Genomic DNA, 21,050 nt, shown 5'->3' with positions numbered 1-21,050 from the left:
TCGGATTTTCCCAAAGCTAATTTCTATTAGTTGACTTGATATGATTTTTTTCAAGCCTGGCCCAATGGTCTGACAGGAGTTTGGTAACTAGTATCAATTCTATCTTTCTAAATCCTATCGTACATCTATTTATCCATCTCTCACTGTCCTTCTATAGGGCCACTTCTCCTAATAAAGAGTGCTGGCTGCTTTCAACACAGTTTGCAAAGTACTTTTCAAAAGAAATAAGCTGCACAAATGGTGCTAAATAACAATTATGTAAAGGGCAGTCCCCTCGGGTCCAGTTAACAAATGAATTGGTGAGCCCTGAGTGACTGAAAACAGAATTTTTTAGTCATTACAACTTCATGGTGATCTACACCTCACTGGAAAATTTCATCCTTAATAAATATTCCTGGCACATTCGGTATGAAACCTGGGCATGTTTTTAATCAGATACCATTCTTTAAGTGATGTGGGAGCCTACATTTTTAAGTCTTTATAAAGATTAATTTTGTCTAGATGAAATTTCATTTGTAATTCATGAAACTCCACAGATTCTCAGAGTCTAACTGAGAACGAAAAAACCAAGGACTTGCTGTAGGTAGCAAATTCAAACATTTCCATAATGATGGGAGCTCAGAAAGTTCATTTTCCCAAAAAACTTCCAAAGGCCAGAAGAAACTTGAGAGAGGAGGTGAAAAAGCCATTTTAAAAGGTTTTTCATAGATTTCAGGGTTGTATTCAAAGCAGCTTCCATGCACCACCACACAGGTGGAGTCCACACTGTGGGAGAATCCGTGTCCAGCCCACGTTTGTCCCTGGTCACAATCAGGAAGCACCACTCACTTCTTGAAACCTCCCAATGGGCAGATGTTTTCATGACCCATTTTATCAGTTTGTTCTCATTCATCCAGTCCCCAGGCCCGCAGAATTGTACTTGTGAGTGCCCCATGCATTTCCCCCAGGGTAGGTAAACTAGGAGTCATAGTGTCACCCTGTAGCCCCTCATCCGGAAACCAAATACACAGCCATTTCCTTTCCTTCCTCAGGAAGAATCTAACTCACGCTCCACCGCCCCAGTATAAAGTCTTCCTTTATACTGTTCCTTTATACTGTCCTTTATACTGGCATACTTCCAGTTTGCCTTTGTTGCCAGGTGGTCTCCAGCTGGAAAGGAGTCACACCCAATGGAGTCAACATTTGAGCTTTTCTTTCTCTCCTCAGCTCTCTGCACTTCAGGCCAAGGTCCACTATCTCAAGTTCCTCAGTGACCTGCGACTCTATGGGGGCCGTGTGTTCAAGGCAACGTTAGTGGTAATTTCTTTTTCCTTGCTTTTCTCGGAAGCCATGGAAGTCTCCTCTTCAAAGTATCTCAGTAGAGGGTGTGTTGAATGAGCTGGTCCTGATGACCAAATCCAATCACGTGTGAATTTTTTCCAGCCTTGGTTTTAATAAGCTTCACCACAGCCTGAAAATATCTAAAGGAATGTTAAAGTAGATAATGCCAAGTGCAGGCTGCCCTACGAAAGGACATGTAAAGAAACAGGAGAACCAAAGAATTCTAACGGTGGCCGCCCTTTCAGTCACTGATCTAGAAGTTGCTTTCATGCAAGAGAAGAGAGAGAGCGAGAGAGCCACCAACCTACTTTCTAAAACTTTTGTGTGATTTTGAACATATTGTATTGTGATAACATTTACTTTTTGCATTGTTCATAATTTTTCATCCCCTCAATGTAGTCATATATGTGGTTCTTCTAATTGGATGATTTAGTACAATGTGACCCAGGGATACTTTCTAAAGGAAATGTAATCTTAGGAAAAGACGCTGTCAGGCTCAATTTTGCATGGTGCTTCACAAGTTGGGGCTTAAAAAAACTCTGTCAACATCTCTTTCTCAGCAGGCAGAAAAACGCTCAGAAGTGACTCTTCTAGTTGGGCCCCGGTATGGCATAAGCCATGTCATAAACACCAAAACCAACCTGGTGGCTCTTTTAGCTGACTTCAGTCATGTCAACAGGATTGAAATGTTTACCGAAGAGGAGAGTTTGGTGAGGGTGGAACTCCATGTGCTGGATGTGAAGGTAAAGCCTTTCAAATGCTCACATTTGCAGGCCTTTGTTTGAACAGCTCGCTTCTGCTATCACTGCTCGTATTTACAGAGCAGGCAAAAGTTAATGTGTGCAGAGTCTTGGGGATGCCATGCAGTGCAGGAAAAATCTGACTAACTCGGGCTGCATTCCTCACTCCATAGCAGTATGCTTTGGGAACAAGTTGCTGTCCTTCTCTAGGTTCAATTTCTTCATCAGGAGAAAGCAAGCCACATCATTTCCATGCCTTCTGAGTTTAGAATACTGAGTCATAGGGAGTAGGGAGGATTCTTCCTAAGTAACTTTCTAGAATCTATGACTCACACAGAGAGTGAGGTTTTTTTCCCCAACTTTCTCTAGATTTCCCAATCTCTTTAGTTAGGTTGGGTCCATATGTGGTTATTCATTTGGAAAATCTAGATATTTTACTTAGTAGGAATAGGTACTGGCTAAATATCTGGCCTCTATGAGTGTCATAGCTGTTCCATTTCAAACAACAATCTGAGATTATCTACAAAGAGCTAAGCAGTACTCCCAAAATAGATATAGACAGAAATAGTATAGATCCTCCCCACCCCCGCTTCTTCTCTTAGTAAAGATGAGTCATTGGATTTGGGCTATGTTGATATATCTGATGCTTTAATGGAAAAAAGCAAGAGACCTGAAAGGAGACAGTGCCTCCGCAAAAGGGACATCATTAGCCAGGAGGAGTGCTCTGGTCAGAGAGGACCTAGCCCTGCCTCCACTCCCACCAGGAAGGTGTGGGAGGAATGGACTAAGAGTAATTGGTACTGTGGGCAGGCAAGGGGGTTTGCAGAGCAAATCAGGACAGGATGAGATAGGTGGTGAAGAAAGAGAGGGCATGTAATTCAGACATGTTAGCTGTGGCCTGTGGGATTTTGTGGGCTGAATCCAGGGGCCTGCAGATGACTTCAAGGACAACTCAACATGTGAACATAAGCTTGGAATGCCTATCCAAGCCCATGATCAAGGATGCCGACAGAAATAGCCCCGTCATGGGAAAAGTGTCAAAGAAAGCCTGAACTGGATGTAGCTGTAGCCATAACAGTCTTGATACCAGTGATAATCTGTCTTGAACAGGAGTGAGTGGCGAGACCCACTCAGGAGACTAACAGTGTCCTGCTTATCGAATATGAGGGGTGATTGGGAGGCTGAGGAGAGACCTCATTGGAAGTGGAAGGAAAGATAGTTCAGCAAGTAGTAAAGGGACTTTAGATGCAAAGTTCTACACTGCCAGAGAGGGACATCAAACCTGGCCAATGTCCTACTCTTGGAGGTGAAAGTAGAGACTGGTCTTCTCATTGTCTCTGCCCCACCTGCAGTCTGCTTTTTCCTGCTCCCTTCTCTCCTTCTCTCTTTTTCTCTCAAGAGGGCACCCTTCCTAACTTATTGAGAAAAATTGTTCCACTAACACTTCCTTTCCTGTACTCCCAAGATACATATCCAAGAATATAACTTCAGGGTTCCCAGAAAATTCTAGCCAATTTTCAACATTTGGGCTCTAGTTTACCTTCCTGCAAATTTACAGTTTCTTTTAGAAGCATCTCTTTGACACTTTTGACCCAGTCATAGGAAAACTTTCCACTTGATTTTTACTTCACTTTAACACTAATTTTCACTGTGAACCCCAAACTTAATCTTCCTGTAAATTTTCATATTACATGTTCACTCCTAGTAATGAAAGTCACTGTTGACCTAACTTTTTAAAACGTTCACAGTATGGAGACAAAAACCAATGATCTTTTGTTTTTATTCTAGTCTGACTGGGAAGAGATCTAAAAGGTCCAGGCTTTTTAAGGTTCCTACATGTTTCTCAATAAAATGCTTTATGTTGGACACAACTTTTCTCGACATTTGTATTTCTCCCCTGGTATCTTTGTTCGATAACTTCTTTTGTTTGTGTTTTATAAGCATATGTGCAGCTGTTGACACTCAAGGGAGGCTTTTAAGAAAGGACAGCTTTAACCAAAACTACGTTTTTTTTTTTTTCCTGCAGCCCATCACGCTCCTGATGGAATCATCTGATGCCATGAACCTGGCTTGCCTAACTGCAGGGTATTACAGGCTGCTTGTCGATTCCAGGAGGTCAATATTTAACATGGCCAACAAGAAAAATGCAGGCACCCAGGACACAGGTATTTTCTTTCTAAATTCATGAAGCATTGACCACTTCACCGCCACCACATATGGGCCTCACCTAACAATAAGAAATATGTTCCTTAAAGAGTTAAAATTGTACCCATGTCAACCTTAATATCCAAACGAAACAGAAAACACTTCTAATACTGCTGATATTGTCTAATTGTGAAAAAATAATTTGCTAAGTTCCTGTCATTTTGGCATGTCACTGGGAAATGTCAGCCACTTGCTTCAAGTAATTATTATTTATGGTTGCACTTACACTGCCTCATTATTACATAAGACACATGAACTGATGATGGAATACCTTGCTAAAGATTATGAGATTATCGACCAAGGCTAATGATGGCACCCATGTGCCCTTGCTACCATTGGATCAATTTTACCTAAGTAACTATACTTGCAATCTTATTAGTTGATCACAATTTTGACCCACATTGTACTCACCTTATGATTTTGCTCTATAAAACTTCCTTTGAGAGTTAGGCTCCTTGCCAACCCATTGGGAACCCCTCCTGTCTCTCAGGAGCCTTTCCTATTCCCTATTGCCCTATTCCTCTTCCTCATTCCTTTTCTCCAATAAATTTTCCTAATAAAAAAAAAGATTATGATCACCTTGCTGTAGGTCTGTGCTTTCCTTAAGATGTCCTAGATCCAGATGGCTGGGCAGCCTCCTTCCTGAAGTCAGACTTAACCAGGATTCTTGGGGTTTTACCAACAGAAAGAGGTGGGTGTTATTGAGCACTTGGACTTGAGGGCTCTAGGAGGACTTTCTTCAGCCCAGGCAGCTATCTTGGATCCATAGTAGGAGCAACAAGATGGCAGTGATATAAAATAATTCAATCCAGCCACTTGACAGCACACAGAGCCCCCACACCCCCTCAAGTGAAGAAGGGTCGCAAATGTTAAATTGGTTTTTCCTTCAGGGCTAGTGGTTACATTTGTTTTCGGACTTTTTCAGTATTTGATAATTGTCTCCATCTACAGTTAGATGTTCAGTAAGTGTGGCTCACACCCCCACTGAAGGGAGAGCACAATCACATGAACAATTTTTGTTTGTTTGTTTGTTTTTGTTTTGTTTTTCTTCCGGTACCAGGAATCGAACTCACGACCTTGTGCTTGCCAGGCAGACGCTTTGCCGCTGAGCTAAATCCCCAGCCCCCACATGAACAGTTCTTATCAGGGGTTCATAATTACACTTCTTTGAGAAGAAAGAAAATTCTTAAGAACAAATGCACTGTATTTGAGAGAAAGGGGGAGGATGGAAAAAAAAGAGAACAAAACACTCTAATTTTTAAACTGAGAAGAAAGCATAAATCTCTACTCTATAAGTATATTGTACTATGTAGATGCACACAGACTCACACATAGTTTATGATGGTGGCTGGTTAAATGGGAGCAATTATGTCATAGAAAAAAGGAAGACCAATTGACAGAGTGAGAGAGGCAGACAGAGACACGGACAGAGACAGAGACAAAGAGAGACAGAGAGAGACAGAGAGAGAGAGAGAACGCTAGAAGGTAACTTTGACTTCCCAGTCAGATAAATATAAGATTTCAATCCAGCCCCACCCTCCAGGTACATTCTAAACTTGGATTTCCCCATTAGTACAAGAGATTGAAAGCTTAGTTCACAGAGTAGGGGTTAGAAACAAATATATGTACAGCACCTAAAATGGTGCTCAGTACTTCTGTTAATAGTTAGCACTGAAAAAAAAAACTAGTGGGAAAAATTGAGAATGAAAGTGACAGAAATATAGAAGGAAGAGAAAGGCAGAACAGGAGCCAAAGCAATTCCCTGAGGGACACGAATGATTGAAGATAATTAGAGACCCGTAAGGAACAAAGAGGAGGTGGTAAGCGCGCGCACGGTTCGCTCGGTTTGGTAGAGAACACTTTTATGACCACACGTTTTCATCGAGAGAGGAGATTTAGAGCAATTCAGCAATGACCTTTGGAGTTCCAGAGAACAGTGCAGCAATTTAACACAATCCTTTCACATTGGAAAACCAGGTTTGGGCTTTTTATTTTCAAATCTTAAAGTTTATTTTGAAAATAAAACCTTTTCCCCATGGGCTGTTAAAACTGAACCAGTACAAGAGGAAAAGAAAACCTACCATCCTAAAATGGTTACAGTAATAAAGGCCTCAGTTCTGTCCAATTTATAGTGGTTGACAGTGTAATATTTCGTAAAACTGAGAGGCAATCCTTACTTACAAGAAAGCATTATTACTGTGGGGGCAGAACAGAACTTCAGCCTCTCAGTTAGCCCAGCTCCACAGCAAGCATGAAGGTGAGGGCATGGGCTCCAAATACCTGTCCATACTGAAAGAGAGTGGGATGGACAGGGAGAGATAGCGCACACCTCAAAAAGGAACCGGCAGACCTTGACTGAGCAGCAATTTGGATTTTAACTTCCTGCAATGGCTGCACACACTCTGTCTTCTTTAGAAACTGCTGAAATATCTCCTGAGACACAAGAAATATCAAAAGTAAAGTCCTCTTAGTCTAGTTTATCCCTAGTCCACTAGAGACTAAGCCGCAGAACAGATCTCATTTTGCACTCCAGATCTCATTTTGCACTCCAGATCCTTCTGCATCTTCAGAATCATTATTAAGGAGCCAAATTAGCATATCCTACCTCAAAAGAAGCCAAAAATGGGCACATATTTTCTTCTCATCTCTAATTGAGACACAGATGAGTCCAGATCTTTAATAAAGAACTGTAAGCCTCAGTTGTTCCCCCTCTATCTAGAAAATTTACCTTCAAACACTTTCAATATCCCTGATACCTTGTATCTATAGATCTCTGAGCTTTAGGAAGGGTCTGGATAAATACCATTAACTTGTAGCCTCCCAGCCTATTCCATTTTCTTGTTGTTCAAAAGCAGGAGTTGACAAACTAAAGCTAATGAGATGAATCTTACTCTTATTCATAAGGTCTTCTTGGAATTCAACCACACTCATTGGACTCCTTTCCTGCAGCTGCTGTACCAAATCACCACAAACTCGGTAGCTTAAAATAACAGAAATAGATTCTCTTGCAATTCTAGTGGCCAAAAGTCCAAAGTCAAGGTGTAGACAGGGATGTGCCCCCTCCTAAGCATCTACAGGAAGGTCCATCCTTGCGTGTTCCTGCTGTTGGGGGCCGTCGACACTCCGGGTGGCGGCCTGACTCCAGCCTTCACTTCCGTCGACACATGCCCTTTGCCTTGTCTCTGTGGGCCACGTCTCCTCCTGCCTTTCTCTTATTGCTGGATGTAAAGCCTGCACAGATAATTTAGGGTGATCTCATCTAAAGATCCGTAACTTAATTAAATCTACAAAAATGTTTTCCCAAATACAGTCACATCTCCAATAAGAGCACATTCACAGAGGGGACACATCTTTTGAGAGCTACCATCCAACCCACACATCCATGTGTTTATGGATGTTATAACAACAGAGTTCAACAGTCAGTCTGCCAACAAAATCCTAAACCTAAAACCCACAAAACCTAAACCATTCCCTAGCTGGCTCTCCCACTGTAAAAACATCTCTCAACCCCAGTCTAAACCTAAGCCCCGTTACAATACAACTCTGTGGAATCACTCCCTCTCCTGGAATGAATCCACCTCTCCCCCAGCCAATACACACACAGAGCTCATCATAACCTAAATTTTTGTTGTTAGTAAAATAATGTTGAACCCCACAGAGGATATGGCATATAAGGTTCAATGTAAATATGGTCAGTGTATATCTCAGTGTCTTTAAAATTATGCCATTTACTTGCTCTTTATGCAAACATATGTGTTTTGAAAAATGGCTCTGGACATTGTCTAGCATTAAGTCCATTGTGGGAATTGGGGGAAGCAAAGCCTGCTTTGGTAAAACTGATTTTCTTTTCCACATGTCTTGTACATCTGAGGTCAGTATTACTCAAACTTGTGCCAGGGGGCAATCTGAGGGAACAGATGGAAGAATGGTAGGGCCCTAAATTTTCCTCAGAATGTTGCCTCCAGAATCTACGAAGCAATATTGACAGAATGACCCAGTTCTGTGCTTGTTAAATATCAGAGCAAATCTCCACATCAAAATTCCATATTAAAAGAAGAACAAACAAAACAATAGTATTGAAATTAGGACTGTGCACTTTTCATTCCTGAGGAACATCAAACAAATCTTTATTAGTTCCCATGATACAAACAAAAATTTGAAATTAGAAAAAAATGTGAAAGTAGTCTCAATATTAACTATACCTAGAAACAACAGAGACATATATTACCTGGGAAAATTCCTCATTATGCATCATATACACACATATGCATACATACAGGTAGGCATACTGACATTTGTATATGAGTGGATAACACTCACCTGGATATAAATAGGCTGAAGATAGAGGTATACTATTTATTTTACTTTCCTAAGAAATGTGGTAGAAGTGTGAACATCCTTGACCTTCTCTTAGCTCAATGAGGAAAAAGTTCAACATCTTCCTCCACCAAGCAGGGAGTGTTAGATCTCATTTGAAAAGAAAAGAACAGTGTGTTTTCTGGAGTAACAGCCTGTTGAATTAGCACCTTTAAAGGTTGCAAAACGGCATGTTGTATATTTACATTCATAGATATAAATGAGGTCTTCTAATGATAGAACCAAGGGTCAGAGGGAATTAAGCCACAATTCCCTACTCCCTGAGATATTATATTTTATCAAATAGCAATTACATTTTATGCAGCATCCATTTTGTTAAGAGTAGTTTTTCTAAGCAAGGAGCCTACATCAACTGCTACCATGTAGTAAAATCAAATAATTATATTTACACAAGTGATGCTACAAGCCATTAAATTAAGAAATACACACAAGTCTTCCATGTTTCTGAAACCACATATCCCAGTAATGTGTCTTTGCGTGATTCTTTCTCTTTAGGAACTGAAAATAAAGGAAAGCACAACCTCCTTGGCCCAGATTGGAACTGCATGCCCCAGATGACCACCTTCATTGGCGAGGGGGAGCAGGAAGCCCAGATAACATACATAGATTCAAAACAGAAGACAGTGGAGATTACAGACAGCACCATGTGTCCAAAAGAGCACCGGCACTTGTATATGGACACTACCTACAATTCTGATGGGCTGAACCAGCAGCTAACCCAGCCCGGGAATGCCCCCTGTGAGGCAGACTATAGTAGTCTAGCCCAGCGGTCCCTCTTGACCCTCTCAGGACCAGAAACTCTGAAGAAAGCACAGGAATCTCCCCGAGGAGCTAAAGTGTCCTTTATTTTTGGAGATCTTGCCTTGGATGATGGTATGAGTCCCCCCACGCTTGGCTATGAAAGACTATTAGATGAGAATCCAGAAGTGCTGGCAAAGCAGAGGAACCTGTACATCAGCAGTGCCAATGACATGAAGAATCTGGATCTCGCTCCAGATACTGAGAGCATCCAGTTTGTGGCAAATTCTGTTTACGCCAACATAGGTGATGTGAAGAACTTCGAGGCCCCTGAGGGGATAGAGGAGCCCCTCTTACATGATATCTGTTATGCAGAAAACACAGATGATGCAGAGGATGAGGATGAGGTGAGCTGTGAGGAGGACCTCGTGGTGAGCGAAATGAACCAGCCAGCCATCCTTGACCTGTCAGGGTCAAGTGATGACATCATTGACCTGACATCCCTGCCCCCTCCAGAAGGTGATGACAATGAGGATGACTTCCTGCTGCGGTCCTTGAACATGGCCATTGCTGCACCACCACCTGGCTTTAGGGACAGTTCGGATGAGGAGGACACTCAGAGCCAGGCAGCTTCCTTCCACGAGGACAAGGAACAAGGCAGCAACCCGCAAAGCGATGAGATCCCTGTGTCCCTCATTGACGCTGTGCCCACCAGTGCTGAGGGCAAGTGTGAGAAGGGACTGGACAATGCTGTCGTCTCCACGCTAGAAGCTCTAGAAGCTCTGTCCGTGTCAGAAGAACAGCAGACCAGTGACAATTCAGGTTCTTTCACGATTGTTACGTTTATTCACTGATAGCCATGTCATTCCATCTTTGCGACCCATTCATCCTTGGAGTCCTGTTCTGTGGTGTTCTCCATTTCACGCATGCCCCATTTCATAAATGTGCTGAACCGCCATCATGCATTTTTGTGTATTTTATTTCTTTTGTTGTTATGTTTTAACATATGGCACATCTCCCTCCCCCATTTCTGGAACAGCCGTGCAATAAACCCAGAGTCCTTACTAAAAAGGGAAAAACTTGTTTGGTTTTTTTTTCATACTAGTGAGTCTCATTTTCTTACATGTCTCCAAGTGCCTCTGATGTATCCATTAATTGCTTCTTGTTTTTTACGGCATGCAGGTGTAGCCATCTTGAGAGCTTATAGTCCTGAGTCCTCGTCGGACTCGGGCAATGAAACTAACTCCTCTGAAATGACTGAGAGTTCTGAACTGGCCGCAGCACAAAAGCAGTCAGAAAGCCTCTCCCGCATGCTCTTGGCCACTCATGAAGGCTACCACCCTCTTGCAGAAGAGCAGACAGAGTTCCCCACCTCCAAAGCCCCCTCAGGGGCCTTGCCTCCCAAGTCCTCATCCCACGGCCTGGCTGCACGCCCAGCGCCCGATCTCCCGCCCAAAGTTGTGCCTTCCAAGCAGATGCTTCACTCAGACCACATGGAAATGGAGCCGGAAACCATGGAGACGAAGTCGGTCACTGACTATTTTAGCAAAGTGCACATGGGGTCGGTGGCATACTCTTGCACCAGCAAAAGGAAAAGCAAGCTGGCTGAGGGAGAGGGGAAAGCTGCCTCAGGTGGGAACGTCCCCATCCCAGGAAAAAAACAGCAAGGAACCAAAACGACAGAGATGGAGGAGGAGCAGGCCAAAGGAAAATTTGGTACTGTGTCTTCGAGAGACGGTCAGCACCTGGGCACGTTTAACCTGGAGAGAACTGCCTTTCGCAAGGACAGCCAAAGATGGTACGTGGCCAGTGAAGGCGGGGTGGCAGAGAAAAGTGGCTTGGAGACCGCAAACGGGAAAGCCTTTCCCAGACCTCCTGGGCTCGGGACCAGGGAGACTGAAGGGCAAGAGGAAGGGGCTCTGGATGCAGAAGCCAGTGATGTTTCAGGACTTGGCCAAGGGGACCGCTTCTTAACAGACGTGGCCTGCATGTCTTCAGCCAAAGACTTAGACAACCCTGAGGACACTGACTTGCCTACTTGTGACCACGCCTCCAAGCTTCCAGAGGCAGAAGAGAGTGTGGCCCGCCTTTGTGACTACCACTTGGCCAAGCGGATGTCATCATTGCAGAGTGAGGGCCACTTTTCTCTACAGAGCTCTCAAGGCTCTTCAGTGGACACAGGCTGTGCTCCGGGCAGCAGCAGCAGCGCCTGTGCCACTCCTGTGGAGTCGCCCCTCTGCCCCTCCATGGGGAAGCACTTGATTCCAGATGCCTCTGGGAAAGGTGTGAGTTATATTCCTTCAGAGGAGAGAGCCACAGGCCTCCCCAGCCATGGAACCACCTTTAAGGAATTGCACCCACCGACAGAAGGGATGTGTCCACGGATGACAGTGCCAGCTCTGCACACAGCCATTAATCCCGACCCCCTGTTTGGCACTTTGAGAGATGGATGCCATCGGCTCCCCAAGATTAAGGAAACCACAGGTACAGCAAAGATAGATTTAGCTCCTTGCATTATACACCAGGAACATGTATTCACAACAAATCTCAATATATAAGTCCAGAAGAAAAGTAAATGGTGAGGGGAAAGAGACCCCCAAACTGTACAGTAGCAATCACTGACCAGGCCCTGATGTTAGAATTTGAAGATTCTAGGTCCACAGCAATGTTGAAAATGGCATTTGCTCTTTATTACCTTGTTCTGCTCTTGCTTTTAGAATTTGATGGAGCAATCATTTTTTTTTTTTTCTAAATTCTAAAGGGAGGCTTTTAGCAGGATCCAGTGTTACTTTTAGCTAGAAGACAGTATTGCTTACGGTCAAATAATAGTTTGATTTTCTTCCCAAGATATGTCATTTCTAGTTTTGTCAGCTTGTTGTTGAGAGACAGCAGAGGCTAAGAGAGCAGAGTACCCATAGCATGGAGACTGCAGGGGTTGGGAGCGAGCGGTTGCCCTTCAGAGGCCTTGCAGATGCTGCCCTTCTTTGAATAACTCCTGTAAAGAATATCCTGACGTGTCTGGAATGCCTCAGTGTCAGTAAGACTCCGGGGGTGTGCATGATGAGCTGCTGTGTCCCCCCAAAATAATGAAATCTATACACAGGAAGAAACAAGAACTCAGCCACTTTCCGAACCTGTCTCCACAGTTCAAAGACCCACTGAACATATGTCCCTCGCACCAGTCCGCTGGACATCCCATCACATGAAAAGAGCCAGTGCTCCTTTTCTTGTCTCAAATCTTATCAGGAGTGTCTTTTCTATACAGATTAATGGATGGTAGTAAGATCTTATATTGGTTAATTTCCATTTCTGCACTTTAAAATCTCTTTAAAAATCTCAAAGCTTTTCTATTTTCCCACAACTCACTATTGGCTTTGCCTGCCTTGGGAACGCTATCTGTGAACTGTTACCCAACTTATCACCCACCTGCATCTTCCCCCTTGAAATTAATTAAATTAGTTCACTTCTCTTCAGAGGTACCAATGTCAGGATTAACCTAACCCCCTTGAAATGAAACTTAAATATCTTAAACATGTTTGAATAATGCATACATAGGATCTATGTTTTCTATGTGTCTAAACTTTGGTAAGTAAATACTGGGAAGAAGGCAATTCATTGTCTCCCCCCAAAACACATTTGCAATTTCTAGATGATTTCAAGTGAATAAGTACAGCAGTTCCAGAAATAACAGATTCCAGTATTTCTTGCCATTCATTGAGATGGAAATCTGATATGAGTTGTCAGAAGGCAGTCTTAGGAAACCAAGGTGTCCCTGACGTATGGCAGCCCTTCTACAATGTGTCTTTGAGAAATAACAGGCATCACCTAGAGATGTAGTGAAAATGGCCACCAAGGGGATGCTTAATGAATCTCTCTGTTTTTCTACTACCCCTAGTGTAGCTTTGACAGAGCCTGGGAAGGAGAGACGAGGAGGAATGCCTTCAGCTTGGTCTCAATATCCTGAAGCCGATCCCATTCTGCTACCATCAAACATTCACTCGGAATCAAAGGTGCCAATTCCAAATCAAGACCCTCATGATTTCTCCCAAGCAAACCAGGCATATGGAGAGGCTGTGAGCTGGCGGCCACCAGATCTCAGAGGGGGGAGCCTCAGGACACCCCCCAGCCAGAGGGCTCTCAGACATAGCAGCAGTGTCCTCTCAGGATCCGTAGGTTTGGAGACCTTCCGAGAGAGAACCAAGGGTGCAGTCAGCTTGAAGTGTCCAGGTATCACAGAAGCACAGGAGGTCACTTGGGAGAGGCGAGCAGAACTCCCCCTGGGGAAGAAACTCACCAAGAGTGTTTCCCAGAGCTCCATGCACTTTAGCTCTGAGGGGAAGTTTCACAAAAGGTCCCCAGTGGCTCATAAAGACTCAAAGCTCTATAGGACATTACCCTTGCGGAAGCTGGAGGGTAGCCATTGGAGGTGCCGAGGACCTTTCAGCTACTGTTTCCTGAACCGAGGGCAGGATGAAGATGGTGATGAGGATGAAGAAGAGGGAGAGGCCAATTTCCAGGTCTCTTGCCTGTATCGGCCACAGATGACTCAAGCCATGCCACAACCAAGTAGCCCATCACTGGCTATTGGGATTCAGAAACAGGGAATAGAGCTATCCAGAGGGTCACTGCTGAAGGTCTGGGAAGAAGACCTGAATGGCCCAGATGACTTGGACTTCAGCAATCTGGCTTTTGATACCCGGATTGCAAGAATAAATATCCTAAAGGAGAGCACATATATAATGCCTGATGGGTTCCTTGAAGCCCAAAATGATGCCAACGAGCTGCTTTGCCTCATCAGGGCAACCAAGGGGAAGAGAGAGGAGTCACGCCCTGAAGCATATGACCTTACACTTTCTCAGTACAAGCAACTGTTATCCATTGAGTCCAGACAGTTGGGAAGTGCCTGTAGGAAGATGGCGCTGGCCGAGAAAAGCCCAGAGGAGATGCTCCTGGCTATGACCTCCAGCTTCCAAGTGCTCTGTTGCCTAACAGAAGCTTGCATGCGACTAGTGAAAGTTGTGAACTCGGAAACACAGCGGCAGGAAATTGTAGCGAAGATCGACCAAGTGGTCATTAACTACATTTGCCTCCTGAAAGCTGCTGAGGCAGCCACCGGGAAGACCACTGGGGATCCTAATGTTGGACTCTCGACGCGACATTCAACCACCATGGCCGCTCTAGTAAGCACACTAACCCGTTCTCTCAAGATGCTTTTAAATAAATAAATCAATATGAAAAGTCACGTCATAATCTACCTTTGCAAAGCCATACATGAACTTTTATTTACCTTCTGTGTACGATGAACAGATGTCTCCTTTCTTCTCTCTGTATATTTTGTTATTTTATATAAAATAGGGGATAAAAGTTACACTGATGAAATGTTGAAATGTCCTAATCAGATGTATTCTGTTTATATTATACATATATATACATGTAAAAGAAATATACAAGAGAGTGATGACGTTTGGCTATTTTTCGTATAGTCAAAACTCCAAGTGTATGATGTGAAATTTTAAATTTTACTGCGTTAGAGCAAAACAATCAATCCTATCCCCTCTCCTTCCAAGTGGATACTTGGAGACCGTATCATTCATATTTAGAAGTAAAAACCAAAAGAAAAAAATAGAAAAGAAATCACAGTGTACATAAAACAGTATTTATGTTTTAAAATTATGATTTTTAAGCATTGGAGATAGCAAAAGGACATTTAAAATTCCAGAAGCTATTATGAATTACTAGAGAATATATATGTAATAAATTAACTTTTTGCTCATAGTGTTTGGTTATTGGATGCTTTCTTCCAAGAATCCCACATATTTCATTTTGGTTTATGCTATTTGGGCTACAGATGGGTAAGGGGGTGGATTCTACTATGTCCACACAAATGCTCTTCACAGTATTTCTAGAATTAAAAAGCTTCCCAAAAGCAAGAACAGAGGGAATGCTGGGCACTTTCCTGGGTAATATCTAAAGTTATGGCTTATCTAATCACATAAAATGAATAGAATTAATAATACCAAAATTAAACTGTTTGATTAAAAGAGAAATCTGCTTTAAAGAAATGTCAAAATACATAAACCAAAGACAGTCTCTTCTCCCCACCCTAACTCAACCATGAATCTTAAAGTTCCCTTTAGACTCTGAGAACCTTTAGTAGCATATTTGCAAAATTACAAACATAAGGAACATTGAATGATCAGGAAAAGTAAGCACAGACCCAGTAATGTTGACCAGCTGCAGACCAGCACCGAGGAGGGAAGTCCTTCGCCACTCTTAGCGGGGCTTCATGCAGTGCCTCCTCTTCAAGAGCCAGAGCTGCCAACCAAACTTGGAATTACAGCCTAATAGCAGAACAAGGCTTCAAATTTGGAATGTTCTAGAAAATCAAGGAGAGAGGGCTACTCTCATTCTAGAAGCCATGATTAAATAGAGTATTTCTTAAGTAAGCACTTAACCTGGGCTGGCTGAGACAAATATGAACTCTGGAGGAAGAAAAACAGCAGCAGTAAATTTGACCATTTCAGGTGAAAGCAGTGGGCTGCACAGTTTTCAGAACTGCCATATCTCTAAAAATATGACATTGGGTCAAAACAAAAGGATACAAACTCTGCAATCAAGAAATAAATTGGATATGTACATATATATGTATTTGCTAGGTCATCCAGTGTTCAGCTGTACACACCTCAATTTGTGTAGGTGGCTCCTCAGTATATGACAGTAGTGTACCAAGTACAATTATTTCCATTTTTGTAGCCTACTGCCAGGAGGCATCACACAGTCCACAATTGTTATCTCTTGCTAGTCGGCCATTCCACAGAGACTCAATAACAAAAGCTACACCACATGTTTATAGATGACAGCAAACAAGAGGAGTTTAGGCATGTACTATCATAAATAATGTTTAATTAAATACTAAAACATTTCATTACAATTATGACTATAAATATTGGTGTTTTGATATTGAGAGCTATTAGTGATGTTTACTGTGGAAAAATTTAGTAAATATCATTCTGTGTACTAAAATACTAACATATTAATAGGATGTGTGCTCTGTGTCAGACAGTATGCTAAACATTATTACATATATTATCTCATTCACTCATCACAACAAGCTTATGGTTTGGACATGATCATTAACTCCTTCTGAGACTATGTGGTTTAGTAAAAGGATATGGAGTTTGGGGTCAGAAATACCTTGATTTAAATTTTGATTCTGCTATTTTCTACCCCTGTCGTCTTGGGAAAGCTACATTTTTCTAAATCTCAGTTTCCTTGTGGTAAAATGGAAATCAATAGTAAGCTCTATTTCCAGAGGGTTGTCACAAATTTTAAATAAAATTATGTGTGTAAAGTTCTTACCAAAATATCTGGTGGAGAATAGTACTCAGTGTTAGATATCATAATCATCATAATCACTGTATTAAATATATCAATCAAGATATCATGTGGAGGGTGTTTGTTTTATATGCATATTGTACCCTGACTATGTGCAGAACACATTATGTGAATTGCATATATATAAAAGAAATGTACAAGGAAATGATGATCCTTTTGCAAATTGCATTTCTAGTTAAAGCAACATCCTAGTCCATTCCAGTTTTTTGAGAAGCCTCAGGGAAATGACTCTGGGTCTTTCTAATCCATTTCCCATTATCTATTGCTGCTCCACTAAGTTTCTGTGTCTTATAAACAAATTCTTTACTACTCAGTAAACCTTAAGGGGCACCCCTCCCTTTGACAAAGCACGGGGCTCCTAATCGGGGTCTAGGACTGGTAAAGGATGAGAAGAACATATTAGAACAATACCTGTGTTTATTTTTATCTAGCTTTTTTATGTTTGTGTATGTTTTATAATGGCATAATAGTACAGTGGTACATGTACATAATTTTAAATAAATAAACGAATGAATAAATAAATAACAAAGCATATGCCTGGTGCATGCATGCAAAGATATTGTCGCAGGTAGGAATGCGTTCATTAAAGTTTGAGGAATACCAAACTGGAGAATAAAACTTCCTTGCTATGGAAGTACTTTATGTTTAGTCCCCAGCCTATTTTTCTAAGGGTTATCTCATATCATCTTTATTACTCTTTTATTATAAAACTTTCAAACATTCAAAATCAGTCCCTATCATATAAGGAACTAATATACACTCATCAGGCACCAATTCATGTCCACTCTTACTTTATTTTTACTCATCTTACCTCATACAGTATGATTTAGATACAAATCCCCGATATCGGAGTGTTTCTTTTCCTTTTTTTGTTGTTTTGTTTTGTTTTGTTTTTTTTTTGAGACGGGGTCTCACTGGTTCAGGCTGGCCTTAAACTCTATTATGTAGTCCAGGCTGGCCTCAAACTCATGGCAATCCTCCTGCTTCTGCCTCCCGAGTGGGGGGATTACAGGGGTGCACTACCACACCCAGCAGATCATTTAATCCAAAAACATTCAGTAAGAATCTTTTATGGATAAGAACCTTTAAACATGACCATAATGACATCTTTACATTTTAAATCTTACTGATTCCTTAATATTATCAAGACATAAATGATGAAAAAAGAGAAAGTCCTCTATAAACCCAACCTCTAAAGGTAGTCATTGTCCACAATTTAGGGCATCTGTTTTCAGTCTTTTTCTGTATGAATGTTGTTATCCTGTTCACAAGCTGAACTTTGGATTCAGAGTTGTTCGGACCACAGCTGCCCCTTACCTGAGCCTCAGTTCCATCAGATTTCATGTAAGTGGACTGGCTGGAAGGAATATAACTGACATGACAGTGAGCATGCTCAGATGAACAACTAGCATAGCATTAGGCCTGCAGTAAGGTCCAACATCTGATGCAATTGCTTTGAACTTTAAAATTACCAAAGACCCAACTGACCCTAAGCCCTACAGCAATTAGTCAAATCATGAAATAAATTGTTTTCAGAAAAAAGACTAAAATTACTGAAATCTCCAACTATGGGGTGCGACAATGGCTCAATTCCTTTTATTATGAATTTCATCTTTCATTGTGATTTGTTTTAGAAAAGACACTCTTTGTTTATGTTGCACTTTCATATATTTCTAAATGCCAGTTACTAATCATCTAAATGTTATTTCTGAGCCACTCAGCATGTTGCTCTAATTTCTTCAGCCTGGATTATTGTTTTGGCCATGGAGTAGTTTGCTCTTTGTTTATTACCCACTGAGATTCTGTTAGCTGTTCTTGAAATTGAAAGACCAAAAAAAAAAAAAAGGAAATTAGCTATGTTCACATGATTCCTTATCTATTTCACACATTTAGAAATCTTCCTGGGGCATGAATAAGGCTCTGATTTTGATATCAACACTACAAAAAATAAAAGCAATAGAAAACAAAAAACAAAGGACAAAGAAATGGCTTCCTGCGGATCAAAATACATGAACATTACATTGCTTGTCTCTAATATCTTTGCTTTGCAAGTGGTCAATTTTGATCTCTCTAGCTGACTCTCTCTCTCTCTCTCTTTCTCTTTGTCTTTGAGACTAGGTTTCACTGTGCAGCTCAGGCTAGACTTGAACTTACTTTGTAGCCCAGGCTGGCCTCTCAAATTTGTGATGATCCTCCTGCTTGAACCTCTTGAATGCTGGGACTACAGGTGTGCACCACCACTCTCAGCCTATCCAGGATAATCTCTCTTTTGATTTCCTAAAAATTAACAGATTTGAGACCTTAAGTGCATCTCCAAAATGTGTTCTCCTTTGCCATATGCTATTGATTAGAAGCATGTCACAGTTTCGGTCCACACTTGAGGGGAGAGGATTGTACCAGGAGATAGAAGTCATGGGGAACACCTTGGGGTTAGGTCTCTATGCCTTCTAAGGCTTTTCCAGAAATTACAGACTCAAGAGGCCCCATATTCTTTTGGGTAGAAGAAATAATGTACACATTCTTCTGGTATAGAAATACAGCTGTAATGTGAGTCATTAAAGGCCTCATGGGAAGCCTTCGGCCTTCTCTGTCCTGGCCCATGCCCATTTTCTAGATATATTTCTGTGTTAACTTGCCAAGTTGCTCATGAAATGGAGAGTCCAATAATTATGATGTACTGACCTATGCAGGTCACGATTTTATTAGTGCTAAATTCATAGGTAAGCTTTTCGTGGCAATGTGACTTTTTTCATTGCACTCACTTTAGAGTCAAGTTATAACTTCAATATCAGGTTAGATCGAATAAGTCAACTGGAAGATGAATTATTAAAGATGCTGAACTTTAACCAGTGTAACCATGCCTTTCTCAAGTATTTATGGGGAAGGAGGATATGGTCAGCTTAGATCACTGGCCCCTAAGTTATTCATCTGGCAACAGAGTCCATGCATTCAAGTTAAACTGCTTACCAGGCCCCACTTGGAACTCTTTAGCAGAATTTCTTGAAAAGATGATATTCCCTTCATAAAGGCGCCAGCAAAGATGAGTATGGATTAGGACTTAGATTCCATCCTGCTTTATTCTCTCTTTGTTTTTGAAGGCTATCTAAAACTATATTAATGAGGCAATTTACTGAAGCACCTCTTCTTTAGTACTCCCTGGATTTCTTTAAAAGATGCAATAAAACACACATACACACAATTGCACAAGACATAAATAAATGTAGCATATCACATCATTCAAAATTACATGCAAGGACCAGATTTGTTTCCTGCCTCCAATCCGAGCTATTATAGCTTAGCTATTTATGTCATTGTAAACAGTTGTCAGTGTGTTTACAGTGAGATGAATAATAATAATTGTAGTCAATATTTTTTTCAGGCACAATGTGCCATGAACTGTGTTAAATGATCTTTAAGAATAATTACTGCATCTATTTCATAGGACAATCTATGAGAAATTACTAATTTCCCAAGTTTTAAATAAAAGCAAGTGATGTTAGATACTCCAAGTAACAATCCAAAATCATGGATGTTTGTCAGACTCAGGATTAGAACTTAGGAATTGCAATTTCATGCAGTAGTTCTTAGTTAAGTAGCCAGCTTGATTGTTTAGAAATGAAGTACTAGCATGTGTTTTTTAAAATATTAAATTCCACCAAAGAACATGCAACCATCTCCCCTCCCAAACTCCCCACCCTTAGTTCCAATTCCAGGAGATAAATTGTTTAATTGGATATGTTTTTTTTGTTTTGTTTTGTTTTAGTAGTAGTACTTGATATCAAACACTGACATTCATGGGTATTGAGCTCATGCTCTACCCACTGAACTTCAGCCCAGTGTCCATTTTTAGAATTTCTAGTGGTTTCTCCATAGGTATAATTAATTCAATTATTTGTCTTATCAGCTTTGAGATGATTTTTATCAACTGCCCCTTGAAAATTAAGGATTTCACTTACTTCTATTACCCTTCATGTTTCACAGGGATACTAGTAATTCTGTTCTTAGATACTTTTCCTCAGTACTGGAGATTGAATTGAGTACTAGCCTTTGCACTGAGCTACATCCCCAGCCCTTTTTCATTTTGAGACAGGGTCTCACTAAATTGCCCAGGTTGGGCTCAAACTTATAATCCTCTTGACTGAGTCTTCCAGAGTGCTGGGATTACAGGCATGCATCACCATGTCTATGTTATTTTTGGATGCTCATTGTCTTGGTTACTTTCTCATCACTGAGACAGTACCCGACACCCACAATTTAAAGGAGGACAGGTTTATT

The 21,050-nt window shown here is 41.4% G+C and overlaps 1 protein-coding gene across 2 annotated transcripts in view; it reads left to right on the top strand.

Moving 5' to 3' along the window:
- Nucleotides 1-15,057, top strand: part of Frmpd4 (FERM and PDZ domain containing 4) — a 565,205-nt gene extending 550,148 nt beyond the window's left edge. For both annotated transcript variants that reach the window (XM_005411379.2, XM_013508190.1), the window contains exons 12-17: nt 1,207-1,296; nt 1,881-2,063; nt 4,087-4,225; nt 9,138-10,202; nt 10,563-11,864; nt 13,281-15,057. In XM_005411379.2, coding sequence (XP_005411436.1) covers nt 1,207-1,296; nt 1,881-2,063; nt 4,087-4,225; nt 9,138-10,202; nt 10,563-11,864; nt 13,281-14,605 — 4,104 coding nt within the window. In that variant the 3' untranslated portion in view covers nt 14,606-15,057. The remainder of the gene's footprint in view (nt 1-1,206; nt 1,297-1,880; nt 2,064-4,086; nt 4,226-9,137; nt 10,203-10,562; nt 11,865-13,280) is intronic.
- Nucleotides 15,058-21,050: the final 5,993 nt, after the last annotated feature.

The sequence above is a fragment of the Chinchilla lanigera genome, unplaced genomic scaffold, assembly GCF_000276665.1.
Source record: "Chinchilla lanigera isolate Chin_1 unplaced genomic scaffold, ChiLan1.0 scaffold00143, whole genome shotgun sequence".
Taxonomy (NCBI): Eukaryota; Metazoa; Chordata; class Mammalia; order Rodentia; family Chinchillidae; genus Chinchilla; species Chinchilla lanigera.
The sequence above is the reverse complement of the archived record's forward strand: the minus strand, read 5'-3'. Positions and strand labels throughout refer to the sequence as shown.